Raw genomic sequence first — 21,114 nt, forward strand, 5'->3', positions numbered from 1 at the left:
ACAAAAAATATATTTATTTATTTGATTTAATATTGCTAATTTTTCCATTCTGAAAAGAAGTGTTAAGAGTCGCCAGGATTAATTTTCATCAAATAAATTCGAATCAAGACTGTAAATGCTTTGATATGATTTTGCAGTCGAGTTCTTGCTAGCTTCTTGCAATTTCACGCTATGAAGAATGTGAAATTGCTTTAAAAATCAACCGTAGCAGATTGTTCTTTCTCACTCAGTAAAATGGCCGGAACCACGATGATTCTTTGCAAAATTTGTATAAGGCCTGATTTGTTCTAGTTTTTGGTTTTCAGATTTGTTAAGCTATGCTAAGCTGAAAGATGCAGCAGTGCTCTTCCTCATCTTCCACGGTTGTTGCCTCGGAGGTGCTTGTTTCACAGGGTGCTCATGGGTCTTCTCAGGAAGACTGGACGTCCCTGGAGCCCCCACCAAGCAAGCGACTCAGAATAGTGGGATCCAGTTCAACTCACGTTTCTGCAGTCACTGACGCAAATCACGCAGCTGCTGATCCTCTTCTAGAAGAGCTTTTTGGTGAGTTTTCTTACAAACGTGATTTTTTAAGCTAATGATCATCGCTTATCTTTAAATAAGAACAAGGGGAAAGAAGTAAGTTAGCAAAAACATTCCCCTCATCTTTATGTGCAATCCGAACTTCGTAGATATTTTGATGATAATTGATGAAGGATATTTAATATTCTTTGCTTTCTTTTTTTGAGGCTACCGAGCTTAAAAATTGCAACATAGTTAACATAAAACTTCGTATATATAAGCACTACTAAAAATAACGATATGATTTCGAGACAGTAAAAGCAGTGATTAATGAACTTGTATCTAGTTGTGCTCTGTTGTTAATGAGCTTGAAGGTATTTTTGATAGACATGATTATTTGTAGCTATCGAAGTTTATGATATCACAAGCACTGACCACTTACATGTTGTCATTATTGCCTTGCCAGTCACATCACACTGAGGGGGTTATTGGGTGCTATAAGTTTATCGGGTGCTGTAATGGTTAATGGGAAAGAGCCGACTATATATCTTGACCAGATATACTAACTATATGTTGGCCAGAAATTATTAGCTATTATGTTTAGCAAGTCGTGTACAAAAAACATCTTCGTTCCAATTTCATAACGCTTGCTAATTGCAACCTTAAATTATACAACAGTTTAAAAGAAAAATCAGCTGGTCTTGATGACATCAGAAAGAAGCATAAAATTGTTTGCTCCTGATTTGTGACATTATTTCATCAAATGTTCGAACAATAAAGTTGCACGCAAAAGTTTACCTTTCGCCCATTTTTTTCTTAATTTAGGTAGGACTTATTGCTTGAGATACAGTTATTTTTTGTTTGAGAAAAGAATTTGGCTGAGAAAGGTTCAAAAGAAATTGAATGAGCTATTATAAAAACGTATTTGTTTTGGATTTTTTATTTGTTATTGTTTTTTTTTTCAGATTACATAAACTATTATGAAAACGTATTTGATTCGAATTTTTTTAAAATTATTTTTTCAGACGCTTAGAAAAATGTTTGCTATTTTCTTAGAGATTTAGGAGTTTATCAAAAACTACTCTGCTGATTTTTAACAAAAACAAACCAATGGAAAGACCGTCTACTCTTCTGTATGCCTACATATTCCGCTAGTCTGTAGGATTGTTATGGCCTTCAGTAAAGGCAAATTTTTGAAACTGAACGTTTGAAACTGAAGTTAAGGGTTCAATCTTGAAACCCGTGTGTGTGAATCTTATCTGCAAAAGCGGCTGCGCCCTATTTTTAAAGAAAATACATTAACGGCTCACGGATAAAAACCTTAAATTTTTTGAAAACCATAACTTTTTTCTGCAAGAATTATGTCGTAGTCGGGGATGGCCTTAAGAAAAAATCACTTGGTGAAATTTTTATTGTTTTTCGGACAATTTCTCCTTTTTTGTGAATACTTTGATGACAAATCTGACATTGAGGTCAATTGAAAGAACGGGTAGGAGAAATCTTCCCTACATAAACGGGTTATCTCTTATTTTTAATAGGAAACCGCTATGATTTTTGCTAATGTCCAATTTTTGAAGTTTTGAAAGTTATGATTTTGACTGATAATTAATTCTTTTGAATGCTAATTATTACCCTTGCGATAGCGAGGGTATTGCAACCGGGTACTAGACTTTTTCCCGTAAACAACTGTCCAGAGGACTCATTTGATTCCTGGTGGTACGTTGGTTCATAATGAATTAAAATTTAGTAGTGCCTCTTGCACCTTTAGCCTGGTGGTAACGAATACGCCTAAGACGGAAAGTTTCATGGGTTCGAATCTGACCAGGATCGGTTATTTTTTCAAACGGTAATGTTCCGGTTCAAAAAATCTCGGTCTATTATTTGCCTGCTTATGTTTTGTCGGCTTAGTTGCCACATTTGAGAATCGTTTATTTTAGCTGTAAACAATTTCCACTGCAGTTGTTTTAAGTATTTTTTACAGCCCGGCAGAAGTTTTTTTAAAATTGGTTGTTATTTTACCAGCCCGATTTCTTTAAATTTAATTTTTTTATTAAAAATTTTGAAAAAATCTTTCGTATCGGTTTAAAAAATTCAAGGCAATTAATATCGATTTAGTGGCCTCTTATTGCGTTGTTACATCCGGAAACGTTTTGTGCGCGTGTATCTGCTCTGAGGGGAAAATGGACTTTTTTTGAATTTCTTATCGGCATGAAGGGTTTCTGCTCAGGTTTTTTAGGCTTTGTTACCGCTTGGTAATTATGAATTCAAATCCAATCAACCATTCGGTTCATCTGGCATAGAGGTAAAACAACTGCTTGAGAGGGCAAAGGTTTGCGGTTCGAATCCGGCCGGGCCCTTTTTTTGCAAACTTGATTTTTTGTACTTTTTCGGACTATCGTCCGTCTGTTTTGTTTTTGTCTGTCGTCTTAGTTCCCGTAGCTCGATGGTTGAGCTTTATTCCAAGTTGCTGTAAACCCCACGCTTGAGACGACAAAGCCCAGGAGTTTGACTCCTGTTGAGACCTGTTTTTCTTGCAAATAGAAAATTTTGTCTAATTTAGATTGTCTGTCTGCTTATTTTTGACTGCTTGGTTCCACAGAAAGGACTATTTTGGCAATCTGGCTACTGTATATCATTCACACAGCCCTTTGTAGAGTTTTTAATGGTGCAGGCAATTTTGTTCTGGATCTTCTGGGCTTTTTGCAATTTTTATAAACGATTTTTTTTTTCATAGCCATTCATATTTGTATCGCAAGTGGTGCGAAGCTCATCCTTCGCCTCTGTGTAAAGAAAAGTGATAATACTCTGGGAAAATTTTAAATGTCAAAAGTTTAATGATATAGTATAAGCTAATATGGCAAAATGCAAGTTCCTGTCTTGCAAAGTTTCGAAGGTGCTTAATGAATTTGATACTGCGTTTACGATCTCAGTATTTAATTTTATTTTTTTAAAAAATATTGTTTATCACCCACAAAGCTAAACAAGGATAGCCGGTAGCTGTGCAAGTACCACAGAAAGTTCCAAAAGCATTCTTTAAAAATAAAATTGAAAAGATTTTTCTATATCACTCGACACATGTCGATGATTATGTCTGGTACCTGCTTTTGTGTGGAAAGCAAAAAAGAAATGAAACTAAAAAACATTATAATACAAGTTCCTCCCCGTTTTCAATAGTCAGAACAATAACATCGTTTTTTGAAATTTCAAAATAGCTTTTGGAGAACGTTTGTTTTCTTGAAAAACATGATTCAATGTACGAAACACTGATATAGTAGAAAATAGATCGTTTTTGAATTATATGTAGGATTAGTGTAAGATTTTCTAAAACTGTTTCTTTTGCAATTTTCAAGTCAAGCTTCAACAAAGGATACCGATGAGTTCGTAAAAACACTTAGGTCTAAGTACAACTTATGTGAAAAATTTCAGAAGATCGCGACTGACTGAAGGTAATATTTTTCTAGTTAAAATTGGAGTAATAGATTTAAGAGCTAGGAAAGATTTTTAAACTCATTTTTGAAACATCTTTTAAGTCATTTCGAAACTAGAGCACAGGTTCAAAATACGGCTTGAAACAGTACATTTGATTTCTGTTTTGATCGGAATCAGACTTCACTTTGTCATGCATTCTATTAAAATTTAGGTGCTCCATTAAAATTTTTGCGCGTTTAGGTACCCTGAATTTATCACACGGAATACCTCAGGACCAGCTTCGAAACTTGGATCATGATTTTCTGGTCAAGACTCTCCGGAAGATCATTGCACAGCTGCAACCAGATAAACCGCTGGAAACTCGGATGGCTGCTGGCAACTACCTTTTAAACGTCGCCATTAGCATGAAAATCCCAAACAAACTCATTTTCTCACTATTTGAGCTAGCACAGCAAACCACCACGCCAGAATCCGTTCTCAATATTCTGCTTAAAACGCTTTGGGTTATTTCAAAAGATAGTTTGCTGGTCAAAAGTAGACTCGTGAAGATATGCACCCAACTTTTGTTCTCGAGTTTTAGTCGAGTCGCCCAAATTTCGTGTCTGGAAATTTTGGGTGATATTTCGGACATCTCGAGTGACAGTGACCAGTTATTGAAAGTTTTCGAAGAACTATCGAGGAGCCATGACAGTAGAATCCGAAGAGCAGTGGTTGATATGATCTGTAGTTACGATTCCAGAGGAGGTAAAGTTGCACTCTCAGTGTACCACCGATGCTTGGAACTGTTCTCAGACGAAAACGAAAAAGTTCGTATCGGAGCTATCAAAATAGCGGCAAGTTACGCGAGCAAGTCACCCAATGTCAAAATACCATTGGGAGATAGAGGAGATGATTTCGTGCGTCTAGAGGAGCATGCTTTCTCGAGGATCTGCGAGCTGGTCAATGACATTCAAGTAACAGTTCGGGTGACTGCAGTCCAAATTTTGAGAAAGTTCGCAAACGTTGATCAGAATTATTTGCAGCAGACATTGGACAAACAACTCATGTCGCAACTTCGAACGAAGCGAAGCTCTCATCAGAAAAATGCCGAGTTAGTACGAAGTGGCGCGTACAGTTCGGGTAGAAAATGGGGTGATGATGCGCCCCTGGATAATGTAGACGAGGATTCCTTGTCTCTTATAAGTTCAGGGGCCTGTGGTGCCTTAGTGCACGGACTCGAAGATGAGTTTAAAGAGGTCAGAATTGCGACAGTTGAGACTCTTAGTAATCTAGCCTCAAACAGAAGTGTGTTCGCTAAAGAAGCCCTGGACTTCTTCATTGACATGTTGAACGATGAAATCGAATTAGTTCGAGTAAAAGCGTTAGAGAGCTTGGCAACAATCTCACATCATGTGGTCTTGCGGAAAGATCAAGTTGTCGATACTTTGAGTTGCTTGGACGATTATTCAGACGCAGTTAGAGAAAAAGTTCATGGCTTACTGCGTAAAATTCAATTCGAGGAGATGGGCTGTTTGAAGTTAACATTGCAGAGGTTAATGAGGAACTTGAAGAAATATCCTTTGGATAAGTTGTCCATATTTGGAGCTCTCAAGTGCCTTGGATTGAAACATTCAAACTTCGTCATTCCCTACAGTACGTATACCTAATGTAAAATATCAGACTTTTTCCGTAAAACAACTTTTCTTACACATTTGTACGAAACTGATGTCGCTTTATATCGAGCCTTATCAACTTCCAGGCCTCTTCTCAATTAGTTTGAAGCTAATGCAATTGCCCTTGCATTCTATGGTATGAGGTTCGAGTTTTTTTTTTCGTGAAAAATTGAATATTCTGACCTTTGTTTGTCGACTTATGATTTATCGCCTTAGTTGCCATACAGCGAATTTTTTTTTTGCGTTTTAGGCCGTTTTAATTTCATTTTCGAGTGTCATCGATTATGTTATGTAGTTTAATTTCGCTAACTGTGACTGATATATGTTTCGTTTGTTTCTATTTAGTTTGTCCGAAATGGTTTCGGCTTATGTTTAGTCAGTTTAGTGAAACTATTTTGCATCGAACTAACGGCAAAAATTGATTATTTTAAATTTGAATAAATCACGTCGGTTGAAGGATAAAAGTTTGAAAATTTAAACCCTTTATCGTCCAAAGTTTTTTTTGACAATTTCCTTTCCAAATTTTTTTCGGGTAAAATTTGAATTGCCGGACTTTCGTGTTTCTGCTCAAGTTTTTTCGGCTCAATTGGCAAAGCAGAAATTAGCTTGTGTTGTAGGCAACTTTCCTTATAGTTGCAATTTCAAGTGTTTTTCGTTGTATTTTCATGGAGGATTTGAAAGTTATTTTTTTTTCATAACTTTTTGGCTCAACTTGTTTGTGCTCAAAGATGGTCGGATTAGTTGTCTTATCATGGCGTTGTTTTGTTCCGTAAGCAACTTCCACTGAAGTTACTTGTGTAAGTGTTGTTTAATGTAGTTTCAGGGGGACTCAAAGATCGTCGGCTTTGTTTTCTTTTGTTGCTAATTTAAAATTCAAATGTCTGGCATCTCTGCTTAAAAAGAACTTCTATCGAGACTTGAAGAAAATTTAAATTTTGGTGCACCTAGTTTTTTTATAGCTTTTTTTTCGTTTTTTTTTCTGACTGGAACTTTTCATTTTTGTGTTGTCCGCTTCGCCTCTGTGTCAGAAATATTTATCGAATTATTCGTACAAGCAGCCTGATAATGAATTTTTCACGCTTGCGAGAGAAAGTGTCTTGTAATCGGGAACTAGACTTTTTTTTCCCGAAAACGGCTTTTCTTAATCTGTAAGAAGTTGTGAAATTGATGTTAGTGAACTTTCACAATTTCGAAACTCCTTCCCACTTGGCGTGGAGATAAAGAGTTGGTCTTTGTACCCTAAATTTTGAAGTTTTAGTCTCGGCCGAACCTTGTTTTTCAGTATCTATGGAAATGAAAAAAAAAAAGAATTGAAGATTATTCGTGATCATGATCGTCTGGTTTATCCACCTATTGTATGAATCAAAGTTGTTAATTCAGCTATTTATCCTTCTAATTTTCAATATCTGCTATTAATACACAATCCATAGAATCTTTTCACGGTGCAGTACTCAAACCGGGCCAAGAGACCGATAATGGTCTTGGTCACTTTTTTTTCAGTATGCGACCCTCAACTGGGTCGAATTAAAATACAGACTTATTTAATATGCAACCTTCAAGCGGGTCAAGTTGAAGTCAAAAATTAAAAAGTTCAGAGCATCTCCAATTTCGGCATCATCTGTTTCTCCTTTATCCCCATGGTTCAGTACTCGTGAGTTAAAAATAGCTTTTCTTAAGTCGAGGGCCAGTACTCGGATATCAGAAGGGGTTGAATGTTGCTCATCTTTCTAAGTATGGTGCCTGTACTGGTTACTGTTATGGTCATTTATTGGATTATCTAACTCTCTAGCGACATCAACATAACATTGGCTTAATATTCGGGTGGTCTTAATTTTGAGTGCAACATTTAGCTAAGTCGTTGGAGTTTCATTATACGAATTTCGGTAGTAGCTGGGTTGATTTTCATCGTCAATTGACTAAATGCCTTTGAGAAAACGTCAAGTGTTCGTTTTATCATTTCCTTTTAAGTATCTGGTTTGGTATTATTTTCAAGAGACAAAAACATCAGTGTGTCATTCGCGTTAACCTGAGAAGAATTTTGAGATTACTTAGGAACATCTCTGATTGCCCTAATGTACATCGTGAATATCGTGCGACCTAGAAATGAAACTTGAAGGACTCCAAGAGAAACATTTGTCTACCGAGATTATGTATTAAGGCAGCTTGCTTGCTGCGTGCAGTTCTTCTAACATGACATCAGCCAGCATTTGCAGTTTCCTGTGATTCCAAATAGTTTACTTAATATTTCGCTTGTTATTTTGAAATCCTTGTTGCGAAACAGCAGAGATTTCGACACTAGAACAATATCAATTTTGTTCGCTTCCAGCTCGTTGAAAACTTCAATAAAAATTTACAAAAGAAACAATTCAGTCGAATGAAAGGTTCGGTGGGCATATCGACTTTCGTTCATCAAATCGTTTTTTTTCTTAGATAATCTTTCAATTGCTCGACTGCAATTTTTTCCAAGACTTTACTACTGAATCCTATATTAGCTATAATTCTCTGATTTTTCATCAATTCTGTGTCAAGCGTCATTTCAGGGCTAAAAGAAGATAATCTTCCTAACTTCTGGCATGTTTTTGAATACTTTAATGAGGAGAAGATCCAGTGGTCAAGCTTTTTCTGACAAAACGTTAATGGTTACTTCAAGTTGACTAATTTTTATCTCTTTGAATTTGCTGAGCTCTGTTGATTCTACCGGGCATCTGAGTTCCAGATTTTCAATTTCTGTTGAAATTGATCGTCTTAGTTGTTAATTTTATCACTGAAAAAGTTAACAAAAGCTTGAACTAATAAATCATCAGGATCACTAAAAGACTTCGGATATTCGGTCTTATTGTTGTTTTTTGGAATTTGTTCAGTGAGCAAATTCTTCTGAAAGTTCAGCCACTTATTGATGTTGCTATGATACAAGTGAAAAAGGTTCGTTGGATTCTTCAACCTGTGAGGGTTGTTGGATGAATTTGAATAATAATAATAATAATAATAATACACAATCCATAGAATCTTTTCACGGTGCAGTACTCAAACCGGGCCAAGAGACCGATAATGGTCTTGGTCACTTTTTTTTCAGTATGCGACCCTCAACTGGGTCGAATTAAAATACAGACTTATTTAATATGCAACCTTCAAGCGGGTCAAGTTGAAGTCAAAAATTAAAAAGTTCAGAGCATCTCCAATTTCGGCATCATCTGTTTCTCCTTTATCCCCATGGTTCAGTACTCGTGAGTTAAAAATAGCTTTTCTTAAGTCGAGGGCCAGTACTCGGATATCAGAAGGGGTTGAATGTTGCTCATCTTTCTAAGTATGGTGCCTGTACTGGTTACTGTTATGGTCAGTTATTGGATTATCTAACTCTCTAGCGACATCAACATAACATTGGCTTAATATTCGGGTGGTCTTAATTTTGAGTGCAACATTTAGCTAAGTCGTTGGAGTTTAATTATACGAATTTCGGTAGTAGCTGGGTTGATTTTCATCGTCAATTGACTAAATGCCTTTGAGAAAACGTCAAGTGTTCGTTTTATCATTTCCTTTTAAGTATCTGGTTTGGTATTATTTTCAAGAGACAAAAACATCAGTGTGTCATTCGCGTTAACCTGAGAAGAATTTTGAGATTACTTAGGAACATCTCTGATTGCCCTAATGTACATCGTGAATATCGTGCGACCTAGAAATGAAACTTGAAGGACACCAAGAGAAACATTTGTCTACCGAGATTATGTATTAAGGCAGCTTGCTTGCTGCGTGCAGTTCTTCTAACATGACATCAGCCAGCATTTGCAGTTTCCTGTGATTCCAAATAGTTTACTTAATATTTCGCTTGTTATTTTGAAATCCTTGTTGCGAAACAGCAGAGATTTCGACACTAGAACAATATCAATTTTGTTCGCTTCCAGCTCGTTGAAAACTTCAATAAAAATTTACAAAAGAAACAATTCAGTCGAATGAAAGGTTCGGTGGGCATATCGACTTTCGTTCATCAAATCGTTTTTTTTCTTAGATAATCTTTCAATTGCTCGACTGCAATTTTTTCCAAGACTTTACTACTGAATCCTATATTAGCTATAATTCTCTGATTTTTCATCAATTCTGTGTCAAGCGTCATTTCAGGGCTAAAAGAAGATAATCTTCCTAACTTCTGGCATGTTTTTGAATACTTTAATGAGGAGAAGATCCAGTGGTCAAGCTTTTTCTGACAAAACGTTAATGGTTACTTCAAGTTGACTAATTTTTATCTCTTTGAATTTGCTGAGCTCTGTTGATTCTACCGGGCATCTGAGTTCCAGATTTTCAATTTCTGTTGAAATTGATCGTCTTAGTTGTTAATTTTATCACTGAAAAAGTTATCAAAAGCTTGAACTAATAAATCATCAGGATCACTAAAAGACTTCGGATATTCGGTCTTATTGTTGTTTTTTGGAATTTGTTCAGTGAGCAAATTCTTCTGAAAGTTCAGCCACTTATTGATGTTGCTATGATACAAGTGAAAAAGGTTCGTTGGATTTTTCAACCTGTGAGGGTTGTTGGATGAATTTGAATCAAACTTGAGTTGCTTGTGGTCAGAGAAAACAACATGTTGTATCAATGTTTTCTGCTAGCTTTTGATTATTAGTAATAATTAAGTCTAATACATTGCCGGACTGGTGAGCCGGTGCATTTTAAAGCAATGATAAACTAAGCTCAGAAAAGTTGTTTAGGAGTTTGACACTTTTTGGTAAGGTTTTGGTAACTTGTCACCATTCAGAATGAGGTCAGGTTGCAAGTTGCTCTTTGAAATTTACAGTTTTTCAAAGTTAGTGTTATTGGCTAAGAGAGGTCTATACATTAGCCAAATTATAGTGGTTGCTAACCTCCCAAAACTCAGGCAGCAGGATTTAAAGCTTTCTTTGCATATATGATTTTCAAGGGAGACCTTCATTCTACTTGTTTATGCAAATGAGTCCTCGATCTGAGCTTTAGTTGCTTGGACAATTTATGAATCAATAAATTACAGATCCAGAGAAACAGTGGCTTAACTAGGTAATTTTTATCCGAATTTGAGGAAAGCCATGATTCCATGATAAAAAAGGAGTCTAAATCTAAAAAACTTCTGATGGCTGCAATATCAGTAGTTTTACGTCTAATAGAGTTGGCATTTAAAAAGGAACAGTGAAGGGATCTGCGTTGTCAACCAGTGGGTATTGTCTTGTTTTAGGAAGACGTGTATCACATTGAAATCTTTTTCAATTACACCGCTAGACTTTTCGTCAAATACCAAGTGAAAACTTCTTTCAGCTCAGTTTCTATTTCAGCTTTAAACGCTATACCTTCTTTTACCTTCATTGCTACACTCATTTTAAACTATTCCTATGTTTGATGTGTCTCCTGGTGGGATTTGTTCTGAGACTTATCCGGGCGGATAACTGACGTTGTATATTTCAACCAGAGAAAATGTTCAACTGACGTTGTATATTTTCTCTGGTTTTCCTGTTTTTTCCTTTAAATGATTTCTTCGGCCTAAATGGTTTCGATGTATTCTTGATTAGCTTTGCTAATTGATTTTGTGTTGCTTCAAAGACAAAAACGATCAATTTTTTTTGAAATGTGTGTTGCAAGGTTTCAAAGTTTTGAAACTTCATTGCTCAATTTTTTTTATATCACAATTTCTTGTGGCATTTTTTTTGTTTTCGGCTCAATGGGCATCTACCTACTTGTTGTCGGCTTAGCGGCAGCGCTGAAGATACTAAAAAAACGTCGACTGTTTTTTAAATTAAATTCACTTTGAACTGTTTTCCAAAAAAAAATCGAATCTGTTTTTCATCTCATTTTCTATTCGCGAGCTTACAATGCTAAGCTTGCATTGAATAGCAAATGATTTGAAGTTCCGCTTCGCTTATGTTTCATTAATAATTTTTTAAATATAATACAAGGTTCATTCCTTTTTGAAGCTAGCATAGTATTTGATAGTGTATACATTATTTAGAAATACCTAGTGTTGTAGAACCAATCCAGCCTTTGGTAATTCTGTGACTAATGGCTGGATGGTATAATTAGCTCAACTCTTTTCCACTAAAGTCCACAGACTAATAACAAAGTTGTTTTAGCCATTCAAAGCAGAGATTTTGGAATTTAGGGGTCTATAATTTGCTGGTGGGCTGTAATGAAGAAAGAAGGAAATATTAGTAAATTACCAAAGGCTTTGTTTATTTAGAAGGAAATAAAGAAAGAAAGATGTTTTTGTTTTTTCAGTGAAAGAGCTCCTGTGTGCTCACCCGTTCCTTGACACCACGGAACCCAACCTCACAGACTCTTTCTACATTGCCATCATGATCCTAGTGCTGAATGCAGCCCAGTCTTCTAGCAACATCATCGGACTATTTCCGCCATTCATTAACCAACATCACCAGTTTCTGAAAGAATTGCACCCAGAGTTTATCCCAGAGCTGGACTTGAATAAAAATTCACTGCGTTTCTGCTATAAAAGGCCAGAAAGTGCGATTAAGTTTCAGGATGTTTCTGTTATGGCTACCAATCAGTACGAAAATGTTATTTATAAACTGAAATGTTCAAGCCAGAAATTATCGGTAGAGTTTTTGAAAAATTTACTGAGAGATCTGGAGCACTTGAAAAATTGCGAAAAAATCTCAGGTCCTGCGAATTTTCTATGTGCGTCATTGAAAATTACAATCTGCATGATGAAAGTATTCGTCAAATTGAAACAACAAACTCCGACTAGTCAGCTAACTCTATCTGACGAGTCAGTTTTCGCAGACTTGAAAAAATGCATCAGTTTAAGTTTCTTCCTAGAAGGTGTTTTCAGCGGACCCGCGCCTGAAACACTTTCAAGTATCCTAGAAAATAGAAGTATAGCAGCAACATTAATTGTGTTTTTTACTCTTCTCAAAGATTGCAAAGACGAAACGAGCGATAAAGTGGCAATGTGTAAAAATTTTGTTGCGAATCTAAAGAACTACATGACGAGAATCGACAATTCAAGGCTTCCAGTCTCTCAATTTTGCCGTGATTCTTTGAAGCCTTTGCTTGAAATTGAACCGACAAAACTGACTCTGATTTCCAAATTTTTGCACCCTCTGTTGATAGAGACCGTGAACATGGCTGTTAGAACTATTGTCTTGAGTAATGCAGAGTTTAAATCGGGTGTTTTTATGTCGACGGCGGTGATAAACTACCCGCAAAGTTCAGACAGAGTGGAGACTTTTATGGCCGGATTGTTGTTAGCATTAAGATTGGGTAAGTGATACGATTAGTTTTTTCCTATCTGCTTCCAGATTACTAAGCCTTAGGCCACTAAAGTTTTTCCCGCAATGTTTGAAAGGTATTTTTGGTAGACTTATGATTTTTAAGGCCAAATTAATTGAGGTAAAAAAAATCATGTTACAACATGAGGTCAGAATAACAACCTAGAATTGGAACTGTTTTTTATTGATTTCAGAGATAAATTTTTTGAGTTGAGTTCATTTAAAATGAATTGAATTGACTTGAATTGAATAGATCCTTGGATGTAAGACTGGTGAGTTTGAAATATTTTTTGTTTTTAGACGTGACTCTGCTTCAAATTGACGACGTGAACAGAGTCAGAATAGTGTTGACGTACCCTGGAGGCACTGACCAAGTGGTGTCGCCCAGCGCCGATAAATTCCGAAAACTAGAAAACGAAGACTCCTCAAAGGAAAATGAACCAAATGGAATTAAACTTAACACAACTTGTTTCATTTCGCACTCGTCCTGGACAGAACCTGCCGATGTGCTGATCGGAGTGTACTTAGCGGTTCCTAACTTGTTTGACCATACTTTGAGTTTGAATTGTCCCGAGAAGTTGGTCGCGATTAGTGAAAGTGTAAAAATAACTATTCACCCAAAACCAACTGCAATTTGAATCAGATAATGTATTGAATATTTTTTAAAGTACTTTTGAAAATGAGTTATACCGGAGTTTATTCAAGTAGAGGAAATATTCTCAATCAATCTGTTTTCCTAGATGCTTAAAGAAATGAAGCGGGGTGGGTTGAGGGATGTAACGTGAACGTATGTGAGATGCGGACATGTTCTCAGAATTTTGAGCCTTTACATTTGAAAAAAAAATAATAACGGAAGTTATTTTCGGCCGATCAGCCAAAAACCATCTAGGGTGAATCGCCCTAAAACAGTGATTTTTTCTTCAGAAATATTTTTTATGCCCGTTTTTTTTCGGTTCGTGTGCGGCGCAGAGTGCTAGGAAAATCAATTTGTTCAAGCTGATTTTAATGCCGACCAAATTGAAAGTTCAGCTTTGAGATTTTTCCTAGATTCGTCCTATGGTTAACTGATTAAAAAAGACTAAAAAAACAGCATCGTTTTTTTGCTTTTTTGGACTGTTCATAGCAGGGCCAAGAACTGAATTTTGAGACTGTATCCACCTTAAAGTGTCCTATGTTTTTTTTTGCGAAATCGTCAGATACAATTTCAAGTATGAAGTGATACATGTTGAGTCTAGTAACTATTCAAACGCGTGCCCAAGAATTTGAAATGATTTATGGATTGGATTAAATTGCCGCAGTTGTTTTGCGTTTTGCGAAAAGTTGGAAAAATTGCTATATCTATCCATTTTGCATCCATCTATTGATTTATCTATTTATTTATCTGTCTTTCTATCCATCTATCTATGTCTCTGTCTGTCTGCCTGCCTGTCTGTTTGTCTATCTATCCATATACCATATATATATATTATTTGACACATGTTTAAGCAGTCCCTTCGTTGACATGTTATGCTACCAATATCTGAAATCAACGGTTTAAAGTCTAACGATTTATGAAATACCAATTCTCGGGGTAATCTGCTGTTATCACAACATCAGCAGTTGGAGAGCGAATACCTCGTAACTTTCTTGCGCAAAACATGAGGCATTTGCGGTTTTTGTTTTTGCAACGGTTTTTGTTTTTGCAAGTTTAATGAGATAATAATTCAAAAATTTAAAAATAATTGGTCTTATATTGGAGTTCTGTCAGCTTTCTTCCAAGGAGCTTCAAATCTGACCTCAAAATCTGTCTGCTCCAATCCTTTTTTTTCGAGATGTGACTGTTCGATGATTTTTTCAAATTTTAATTGAAAAAAAAACAGATTTAAAAAATAAGTTCTTAAAAATTGAAAATCTCACTTCTTGTGAGATGATGTCAGGCTACTTACAAGGGTTTCAGATATGGCTTACAAAAGTTTTTGCTAGAACTATTTCAGTGTCTGAGATGAAGTTTTTTTATTAAATTCATCTAATGATTTATCTACTTATCTGTCTATCTATTTATTTATCTGTCTTTCGATCTATCGATTTTCAAAATTGTTCATAAGATTCAAAAACAAAATCATTGAAACAAAAACAAGATTTTTTTAAAGGTTTTTCAAAAATATTTTAAAATAGTTTCTTAACTGTAATTTGGGGTTCTCTCAGTTTACACATGCAGGTGGAAAATATGGCCTCTAATTTTGACTACTCAAAATCTTTTTTTTTACCGAGAAATGACGATTTTCTAGATTTTTTTCAAATCATTGCAAATTTTTTTTACTAGATAACTAAAAAAATTAGTTCTCAACACTATGGTCTGGTGCTCCCAGGGTACTCACATGTGTTGCAAATCCGGTGTCTAATTATGACTGCTTAAAAAATTGTTTGTCCCCGAGATCTGAGATTTTTTTTAAAAATTTTTATTTTCTTCGAAAGTTAAACAAGAATCTAACATGAAAATAAGGATTGTACAAAAAATTCTGTTTAATTTGGAAAATCTAGTTGTATGTTTTTGGCATTTTGACGGTCCAAAGTTTGAGTAAAAATTACGATCCCTCATAGCTTCACGAAAGAGATTACAGGTGATTTGCTTTCATTTTCGAGCTCAGGGCATCGATACTTAACATATTGTATCAAAACTTCCATCAAATGATGTCAAATGCAAAACAAGGATAGCCGGTTACTGTGCAAGTCGCACAGAATGTTCCGACCTTAAATTAAATAAATACAACAAAAAAGTTTTTTTTTCAAATTAGTGTCGTTTATTTTGGCGTGGTGTGAAAAAATGATCTGAACAAAAAAACTACAGATTGGGTATATTCGACAGTCATAGTATAATGAGCGAATTGAAAAACAATTTTTCAAGAAAACTTACCAAAAAAAACGGAAAAAAATGCTTTTTTTTGCATTTTCGAAGTTTTTGATTCCAAAAAGGCGCTATCCAAAAAGGCTACTCATCAGAAAACTCAAGTTGCTTGAGTAAAACAAGGATTTTGAGTTCTTAATTAAGCTATTGCAAGCTTGTAAGCCATAAAAGTAAGCTATTGTAAGCCTGCTCGCTCGCTTTATTCGCACGAAGCACCAAAAATTATAAACCGGTTATTCTAGACACTGGGAAAGTAATCATTACTGTCCGGGCTTTAAAATGATATATCACTCAACTCTCTTCGATGATTATTTGTAACAGCTGATTTTGCGTGGAAAACAGAAAAAAAAATAAAAAAAACACCCGAATACAGTTAGTTCCTCGCCATTTTTCACTTGTTCGGAACAAATAAGTTGATCTGAAGAAAAGGAAGTTCCCAGAGCATTGAGATTCATATTTTTCTTCGAAAGAGGGAAAGTTGAATTTTGAAATATAATAGAGCACTTATTTTGCAATGAATCAATTAACGTTTCAGCACATGTCAGCTATCGCCTATCAGGTTGCTTCAGGGTGACCACTTGGTCACTATTTTAGTGACCAGTCACTATTGATCACGAATTGGTCACTATTTTTTCAATGGTCACTAAAAGTCACTATTTACAACGGTTTTTGGTGACGGACCCTAACATTTTTCTAATATGTACTAATATTAAGGGGGGAACGCGCGCCGAGAAAACGAAATATTTTTTTCAAAGTTTTTCAAAAAGTGAATAAAACTGACTTTTTCAGCCTGTTTATTCAAAATTATGCCTGCGGCGCGGAAAAAGCTTTGGCCAAAACAGGGACTTTTTAGTGCTTTGGCAGAGCTTGAAAAATAAATTTGGCCGACCAAAAAAAAGTCGACAAAAAATTCGAAAATTGTCATAGTCACTATGTTTCTCTCAAAAAAGCGGTCACCCTGGGTTGCTTGTTAAAATCTGCAAGCAAAATCGTGGTAAGTTTCATCATTTCTCATTTTTGCAACTACATCAAAGCGTAACGCAAAACACTTCTATTCCGTTATAACTACAGAAAAAAGGCACTACGAAGGGCTTATGAATCAATCAAAAGTGAATTTGCGAATCGTTGCGCTTTTAAAGTCATATTTGAATCGAAATAGAGCAACTGTCTGAGACTAATTTGAAGCACTTTCTAACTAAAGTATATATCTTCTTTACGATTTCGATAAGCAAGCGTTATCAAAGCGGAACATAGACTGCTTTTCCAGGCAAACATTTTGTCTAACAGTATCACTGAATCATTTTCTCATGTGTATCTTCGTCAGCCAACAAAAGTATTTTGAGGATACCTTCATTTTAGTTACTCGTACTATTCAAATTTTATTATTGTTTTTTTTTGTGTGTGTGTGTGTGTGTGTGAGTGTGTGTGTTGTAAATCTATCAAATCCGATTCCATCTGATTTCCATTTTTTTTTTTTTTCATTTCAATTTATTCATTTTTTTGCCCGCGGCTCTATTTTTTCCTTCCTTCTTTGGGGAGATAGTTGCCATCCATGTTGCCGTAGCGGCTCACAGAGGTACGGCCGCTCATTTCTTTGGCTTAAAAAGTTTTGGTTTATATTATGTCAGCTTAGTGCCTCATATTGCTTCGTTTGACGAGCGAAAAGTTTATTAGGCGTATGCGCTATAAAGACTAAAATTTTTTATAATTTTCTTCCAATAAAAACGGCAGAACGGATAGCTACTCAAGTAGTGTCGGCTTTGTTGCTGCTTGATAAGTTTTTATCCCGATGCAAACTGGTTATTCAATTGTCGTTATTGGTAATTCACCTGTCTAATGTGTAAGTTATGTTGAATTTTTAAAAACACGAATACTGTATTGTCAGATATTGGAGTCAACGTTTTAAAATATTTCATAGAAAAATTTGGCTTTTCTTGTGTATCATTCAAGTCAAAATTTCACTGGCAAAAACAACTTCTTTCAATTTTCTTCTGGTTAATTTATTTCACTTCTAAATCCTGATCTCTTCCATTTTGATTCATCCTAAATGAGTGAATGCATATACTACCCGTATTATGAATCGATTAATTTGCCTTCACAAAGAAGAAACATTACCAGTTTTTCCGAGGCTAAGCATTTGGCATGATATTATCAAATCGTTTCGGGAACAAGACTGTTTTATCAGTGTGATAACTAGTAGAACGGCTTTTATCTTAAGAAGAAAAAAAATAATGTTTAATTGTTGAATTTCAAAGTTTAGTGTTACGTTCTTTGTTCTTTCGTAAGTAGCTCAGAATGAATGGCTTAAATCCATACATGAGTATGGCGAACTGAAGTGAGCAATAAATAAACTTCTAAAACAGCACCTCTGACCTTGACTATACAAAGTAACAATATCATTAATATAATTACATAGCGCCAATAATACACTTAACTGCAACTGCAGTAATAGTACTATGTTCTAGCTCAAGGTTACTGCAACCGCAGTACTACATTCCCCTGAGGACCAAGAAAATTTTATCAGTTAAATATAAAATTGTAATAATAGGTGCGTCAATAAGTTTTTAGTTTTTGCGTTCCAAATTTAGTTGCACTTTCCACTTGGCATCCCAAGTACTGGAAATGTCGAGCGCGGCATACCCAAACTTTCGCAGAAACAAATGCCTCTCGAGGAGTCCTAGTCTTGTCTCCATTGGTTTGACTGTTTCCGTTTTGAAGTAAGCCAACTTTTGTCCATAGGCCTCCAAAGCTATTTGATTTAGGTCAGCAATGTCTTCTTCGGTACTGATCTCCTTCACTGAGCGCTTTATTGGGCTGCCTAGACGTTTTGGCCGCTGATTCTTTTTGGATCTCTTTCTACGGCGGACCTTTGCTCCCGTCGGGTCATCTACACTTGACTCATCAGGGAATCCTGGTGGAGTGCTGAGTCCCCCCGTGGTATGTTCCTACGAAGTAATCTCTTTGGCTTCAGAACTTTCTCCGCCGTCTTCTATATTCCCCTTTTAGGACTCGGTCCGCTGGATTCTGCCACTATTCCGGGCCATATCTTGCTGTTGGAAAGTGTTGAGAATCGTGTTCCAGTATATCCTCTTGATTTTCGTGCTGCCCTTTTTCGGTTAATGAGAACTGCTAGGACTGTTTGGCTTTTGAACTTCTTGCGTCCGCTCACTCTCCGGCTGCAGCTTTTCCTTTCTTTTTCTTGTGCCGTTTGTTTCCTCGGTTTTTGTTTCATCGCTACTTCCTCCTGTGACTTTGGTCCTATTGTCCTGGTGTGTCTTTTGACGTCACAACTGTCGCTATTTTGAAAGAGCTCCTTTGCCTGCTCCTCTTGTTGCTGAATCCGCGATTCTTCAACCGATTCACTTTCTAGTGGTGGCTCAATCTCTTGGTGCTGATGTTTTCTTTTCGGCTCCTCGAGAGTACTTTTAACCTTGCCCTTCTGGCTCCCTTTCGATCCGGTGTTTGGCAATCCTATGAGTGGTATTTTTGACCTCGCTAGATCAATTTTGCGGTAAATCGAACCAGCTGCTAATGCGATAGTTGTAGGTGTATCCTACACCACTGTGTTTTTCAGTATAATCGATAATGGTGCTCCACTTTTCCCGGTTTTCGTCTTTGCGAAGAAGGTTCGGGGGGGGGGGGGGGTGCGGTCAACGTATTATTTTTGCATGTTTGGATTTTTTCGAAAAATATTCGGAAACTCCATATCAATTTTTTTTCGCTAAAGCTGAAATTCCCAACCCTTTATTTGTGTTCTGACAGAGTACTCTCAAGCATTCCGAATCTTGCCTCCAAATATGACTCCTCAATTCTTTGTAGTTTTCGAGTTATGACGTTTTCTGTGATTTTTCAAAATTTTTTTTTAGAAATCATAAATTAATTTTTTTTCTTCAAAATCTGAAGTTCTTAACCCTGTAGTTGGGTACTGTCACAGTACTATTGAGAATTGCAAATCTTGCCTCCAAATATGACTGTTCAAATCCTGGTAGTTTTCGAGATATGACGTTTTTTGTGATTTTTCTTCGAAAAATTTAATTTTTTTTTCATAATTTGAAATTCCTAAGTTTATTGTTGAGTCCTCTCAGGGCACTCTCAGGAGTTACAAATATTGGAACATGCAACTTCTCAAACTTCTAGTTTCCGAGATGTGAAGTTTTTTTGATTTTTTTAAATTTCTCTAAAAAATCATCTAAAAAGAAATTCGCGAAATTTGAAACTACCAGCTTGATGAAGACACAAACTTATTGTCAGCGTATACCCAGGCGTCTCAAATCTTGCCTCTAAATATGAATGCTCAAATCTTTTTAGTTTCCGAGTTAAGACGTTTTTTTTATGATTTATTCAATTTTTGTCGGGAATCATAAGTTTGAAAAATTTTCTGTTCCTAGAGAGGAATAATCTTGACACCAGACGTTTTTGTACTTCATTGTAATAGTTATTATGACCCACTTTTGGTCCTCTTTCTCTTCTCTCTTCATTTTCTAATGCTACACGATCTCTGGCTAATCTATCTCTTGTTTCGCGGGCTGTTATCGCAGCGGCATCCTCTCCTTTTCGGGGTGTTTCTGGCCTCGGTTCTGGTTCCTCTATGACTGCTTTCGGAGCTTCTAATAGTATCTCCGCTTTTACGTTCTCTTTTCGTTACTGCCATCAGTAACTGATCGAACCATATCTTGAAATTCCTTGGTGGGTCTGAATTAGCTGTGGTACAGAAAACAGGGATTCCCATGTTGGTCCTATTGTCTTGCGACAAAAATCCTGCTGGCTGCGCCATGTGATAACTAAGAGAACGGCTTTTATCTTTAGAGGTAAAACAATAATGTTTTATTGTTGAATTTCAAAGTTTAGTGTTACGTTCTTTGTTCTTTCGTTAGTAGCTCAGATCGACTGGCTTAAATCCATACATAAGTATGGCGAACTGAAGTGAACAATAAATATACTTCTAAAACAGCACCTCTGACCTTGACTATACATGAGTAACAATATCATAAATAAAATTACATACCGCCAATAATACACTTAACTGCAACTGCAGTAATAGTACTATGTTCTAGCTCAAGGTTACTGCAACCGCAGTACTACATTCCCCTGAGGACCAAGAAAATTTTATCAGTTAAATATAAAATTGTAATAATAGGTGCGTCAATAAGTTTTTAGTTTTTGCGTTCCAAATTTAGTTGCACTTTCCACTTGGCATCCCAAGTACTGGAAATGTCGAGCGCGGCATACCCAAACTTTCGCAGAAACAAATGCCTCTCGAGGAGTCCTAGTCTTGTCTCCATTGGTTTGACTGTTTCCGTTTTGAAGTAAGCCAACTTTTGTCCATAGGCCTCCAAAACTATTTGATTTAGGTCAGCAATGTCTTCTTCGGTACTGATCTCCTTCACTGAGCGCTTTATTGGGCTGC

At 36.1% G+C, this 21,114-nt stretch overlaps 1 protein-coding gene across 1 annotated transcript; it reads left to right on the plus strand.

Annotated features, from left to right (window-relative positions):
- The first annotated feature begins 309 nt into the window (after positions 1-309).
- LOC134845068 (integrator complex subunit 4-like) lies at positions 310-13,527 on the plus strand. Its single transcript, XM_063861913.1, has 4 exons — positions 310-543; positions 4,171-5,562; positions 11,814-12,815; positions 13,124-13,527. The coding sequence occupies exons 1-4, from the start codon at positions 333-335 to the stop codon at positions 13,459-13,461; spliced, it is 2,943 nt and encodes a 980-aa protein (XP_063717983.1). The 5' UTR covers positions 310-332; the 3' UTR covers positions 13,462-13,527.
- The last annotated feature ends 7,587 nt before the right edge of the window (positions 13,528-21,114 follow it).

The sequence above is a fragment of the Symsagittifera roscoffensis genome, chromosome 4 (genome assembly GCF_963678635.1).
Source record: "Symsagittifera roscoffensis chromosome 4, txSymRosc1.1, whole genome shotgun sequence".
NCBI lineage: Eukaryota > Metazoa > Xenacoelomorpha > Acoela > Convolutidae > Symsagittifera > Symsagittifera roscoffensis.